This window comes from Eupeodes corollae, chromosome 1, assembly GCF_945859685.1.
Source record: "Eupeodes corollae chromosome 1, idEupCoro1.1, whole genome shotgun sequence".
Classification (NCBI taxonomy): domain Eukaryota; kingdom Metazoa; phylum Arthropoda; class Insecta; order Diptera; family Syrphidae; genus Eupeodes; species Eupeodes corollae.
In genome coordinates, this window is record NC_079147.1 from 44,688,851 (window position 1) to 44,693,321 (window position 4,471).

A 4,471-nucleotide genomic window follows, 5' to 3' on the forward strand; every position below is an offset into this window, starting at 1 on the left:
TATCGATTAGTCTAATTGTAATAAATTTACATGTAATGACGTTAGATATTGTCATAACATTTGAATAATAATTTTCATCAAAATGGTTCAGAATGTTTTAGCTTATTAAAAAAAGTTTGAAATTTTCAAATTAAAGACGTTTAGACAGGACAAGATCTGTCGGGTCCGCTAGTATCTATGTAAAAATGAATTGCTGTTCGTTAGTCTCATTAAAAATCGAGAACGGATTTATGTTATCTTAAACTTGAAATGTTCGTGGAGGTCTAGGGAAGGTTTAAAAGGCGAGAAAAAACCGAATAATTTCCGGGTAAACCCTAAAAACAGCCCTTTTCTATTTCCCATACAAAAGTTTTCTAGATTCAATTTGAACTTTATTGATATTAAATAAAGTTCATATTAAATTGTAATCACTCACTGTTGTCTGAGCAATTAAGGTGTGTTCCTAGTGTCCAAGAGTCAATTTGAAATTTTTTACCGCTGCATAAAGTTCAAATTCAATCATATCTATAAAAATAGTTTTCGTGTGAGCTTTGTAGGAGTTAATTATTCCTTGATGCTCCTGGAGGAACGGGAAAAACGTTGTTAATTTCATTTTTTTTGGCAAGGATCAGATGGCGAAATGACGTTGCTCTAGCGTTGGCTTCATCTGAAATAGCTGCAACTCTGCTAGAAGTCGGACGAACTGCGCATTCTGCTTTGAAATTATCTTTAAACACGCAAATCACTTAAACACCAATTGGCAACATTGCCAAAAATAGCACAATGGCCAAGATTCTACAGGTATGCAAATTAATGGTTTGGGATGAATGCACAGTGGCCCATAAGAGGTCACTGGAGGCGCTGGAGAGAACATTGAAAGATCTTCGTGACAAACAAAATATTTTTGGTGGGGCAATGATTCTGTTGTCAGGTGCTTTTCGTCAGACCTTTCCAGTTATTCCCCGATCAACTGTTGCTGATGAACTAAATGCATGCCTAAAATCATCGAATTTGTGGCAGTACGTAGTAGACACTCCACTTAACATGCGAGTGTTTTTGCAACATAATGAAACCGCAAATGTGTTTGCCAAGCAGTTGTTAGATATTGGAAATAATAAAGTTGCAATGGACAACTCGACCGGATTCATCACATTACCAACAGATTTCTGTCACATCAAAGATTCAAAAGAGGAGCTTATTCAGCGGTTTTTCGAAGATATAGTGCAAAAGTTCAAAACCATAATATTCGCAATATTGGTAGCGAAAAATAAAAATGTCGATGATCTCAATGCGACCATTCAGAATTTTCTTCCAGGACAGTTGGTTTACTTCAAAACAGTCGATACCGTTATGAACTAGGATGACAAAGTCAACTTTCCCACGGAGTTTTTACAATCACTGGAATTGCCTCGATTACCACCTCACAATTTGCAATTAAAAGTAGTTGTCATCATGCTGCGTAACGTTAATCAACCTCGACTATGCAATGGAACAAGACTGGCTGTGAAAAAGCTGATGAATAACGTCATTGAAGCAACAATCAGAAAAGAAAATACAAAGGAGAGGTCTTGATCCCGCGAAAACTGATGATTTTAACGGACTTACCATTTTATTTAAAACGCTTTCAATTTCAATTACAATAATAAATAAAAGGACAGTCGTTAGAAGATTGCGGAATCAACTTGGAGTTTCCCTGTTTCGCGTATGGACAGTTATATGTCGCATGTTCGCGCGTCGGAAAACCGTCGTCTTTGTTTATTCACGCACCAAAAAACAAAACAAAAAATATAGTTTATGAGAAAGCTTTAAATTGATGAAAAAACTGTATCATAACACTGTATGTCTGTCAATACAAATTTTAACCTTATAAATAGCTAGTATTTGAGGAAAACTCTGTTTTTTAAGTAATTAATATGATGTGTTGAAAATAATAATAAAACTTCATGCTTCATTAAAAAATGCTTTTTTATTCAAAACGTATTGTTTGTTTTGAAATTAATTTATACAAAAGTTTAGGTCTATTATTTATCGATTGAGGCAGTACGAAGTCTGACGGGTCAGCTAGTAAAAAATAAACATCTTAACAAAAACTATTAATAAAAGTTGGTAAAAATTGATTTTTGACTCAAATCCCTTTTGAAATTTTTGAGATATTGGCTTGAAACTAATTTTATCTTTTAAAAATCAGTAAGATTTTGATATAAATCGAATAAACAGTTTTTTTACAACAATTAAAAACTAATTAAGACAATACTAAAACTTAAAAATTTACTTTCGACTCAAATAGTTTCTTCAAAAATTAAAAATATTGTCTTCCAGCTTTTTATTTCCAAGAAAATATTGTTTTCGATATTAAGTAGTTTTTTTTTATTCAAAAGTCCGTTTTTTCATAAAAAAATAAAATCTAAAAAAAAATAGTACACATATTCTTTAAAAATTCGTGTTCGGTTCTTGATATCTTTCAAATTAATTAATTTTTAATTCTTAATTAATTAATTTTAGAAATGATACTAAAATTGGTAAAAAATTGTTTTCGACTAAAAATCTATTTAACAAAATTAGATTTTCAAACTAAGCTATTTTTTGATATGAAAAATATTTTTGATACAAATTTTTAAGAATAATTCAACTGATTACTTTTTTACACGAAATTCTACAAAGTTTTAAACAAGACAAGACTCTCAGCCTCTTTTTTGCAATGTATTTGGTCAACATTGGTTGGAAAGATTGCTACTGTAAAGAAAACTATCCATTTAATAATTGCCCTTTCTGGATTCTGATGTTATTATTTGCACAAGAAATTTTCTGTATTAACGTCCTCCTTTGTAGACTTTTCTTGAAAGCCATCACCAGGTGTATTCCATGATGTTCAGGCCAGTAGAATATGGGGCCATGATAATAGGTTCACATTTTGGCCCTGAATCCAGGCTTTTGTAAGTTGTAAGTGCGGTATGTACTGGTGCATTATCTTGTTGGAAAGTCCATCGTTGTCCACCAAATAATTCTGAAAACTGCGTAAAAACTCGTTAAAGAATCGATTTTTGAGTGATTGCCAACTTTTTTAGAGCTTTAAAATTCTAGCTCCACTGCCATAATAAGTGAGTGCTCCTCTTACCGTTACACCGACTCCTTTGCTGTGCTATTTTCAAGAAAGAATTCTTTAACTCTTAAATCATGGAAATAGCAGCTACATATATCCATCAAAAATGTCCAAATTAATTTTTTTGAAATCGGAACAGAAGACGGTGTAGGCCAAGCTCGATTCCTCCTGATGTGATTATTTGCAAATTTAAGGCGTAGGCTCTAGCGTGCAGCGTGGTGTTTTTTTCTTCATTTTTGTTTTTGGTATTTTATATGGTCTACCTACTAGCATTTACCCTGGCTTCTGTCTCGATTTTACTAATTAAAAGCCTTGAGTTTGAAGCAGCCCTTCCTATCCCCCTCCTTTTCTGAAATGATTTGGTTTCCTTGACTCTTTCTTTGTGATTTTTTTTCATACCTCTCTGGGTTCTTGAGGTAGTTGTAAACAACATTTAAACTTCTTATAATTTTGCTATAAAAGGGATGGTTTTGTTTAGATCCCGGTAAGCTCGAATTCAGCCTATTTTCTCGTTGGTTAGCATTAATCTCTACTCATACTCTTTGATTATGTCCTATTAATACTCGTACTAAGTTCCGAAACAATCAGAGTATCCTCTTATCTGATTTAAAACACGCTTATAGGTAAATTAAGATCTTGTCCCTATTCATGTTACACGAAACAACAGGTACTTTTTATGACCTTCTTTGGAAAAAACAGGCAAAAAAACTTGTATTTATTAACTTAATCTAAACTTTTTTCTTTCAATTTAAACTTAACACATACCTGATTTGTTCAATATTCTCCAACTCGGTTAACTATTAACTGCAGTGAACTGGTGGAATCTGCCATGATGGCGATGTTATTAGCATAAAGTAACACAGAACAAATAAATCTTGGCGAAGTCCAAATCCTTGTTGTCTTAAACTTCTCTGAAGGTTTCTCACCATCCCAGATACAAAAAAAAAAAACAGTTTTTTAATATAAGCTTTATATATCTTTACAAAACCTTATAAGATCTACCTACATCTTGTAAAAAAATATCTGAGATCAACTGTGTCGAAAAGTGGAATACGATTCACTAAAAAATCTAGCCTGGAACTGGCTCTGTAATCGATTTTTGTAGACGCATTTACAGTGAAAATTTGTGTCTTTGAGTTTAAAAATGAAATTGCGGATCCATAATGTAACATTCCCTTGTTAATGTCTCGAAAAACTCATCTGTTGAATGTTTGAAATTTTCGGCTGGTATTCTCAGTTTAAGCTGCTTTTTATTAAGCTATGGTCTTCAGTCATTCTACTATCTAAAACGTTCATCTTCAAACCGAGACAACGCATATGAAAATTGTTTAAGACAAGTGGTAGGTAGGTAGAAATGGCTATATCAAGGCAACCTAGCCTAGCAATTAGCGC

The 4,471-nt window shown here is 32.8% G+C and overlaps 1 protein-coding gene across 1 annotated transcript; it reads left to right on the forward strand.

Annotated features, from left to right (window-relative positions):
• The first annotated feature begins 762 nt into the window (after positions 1-762).
• LOC129938377 (uncharacterized) lies at positions 763-1,338 on the forward strand. Its single transcript, XM_056045904.1, has one exon. It carries the CDS (start codon positions 763-765, stop codon positions 1,336-1,338), a length of 576 nt encoding a protein of 191 aa, XP_055901879.1.
• Positions 1,339-4,471: the final 3,133 nt, after the last annotated feature.

Excerpts from the sequence above, each read along its gene's own strand:
- LOC129938377 (XM_056045904.1), top strand. The coding sequence starts at position 763 with ATGGCCAAGATTCTACAGGTATGCAAATTAATGGTTTGGGATGAATGC.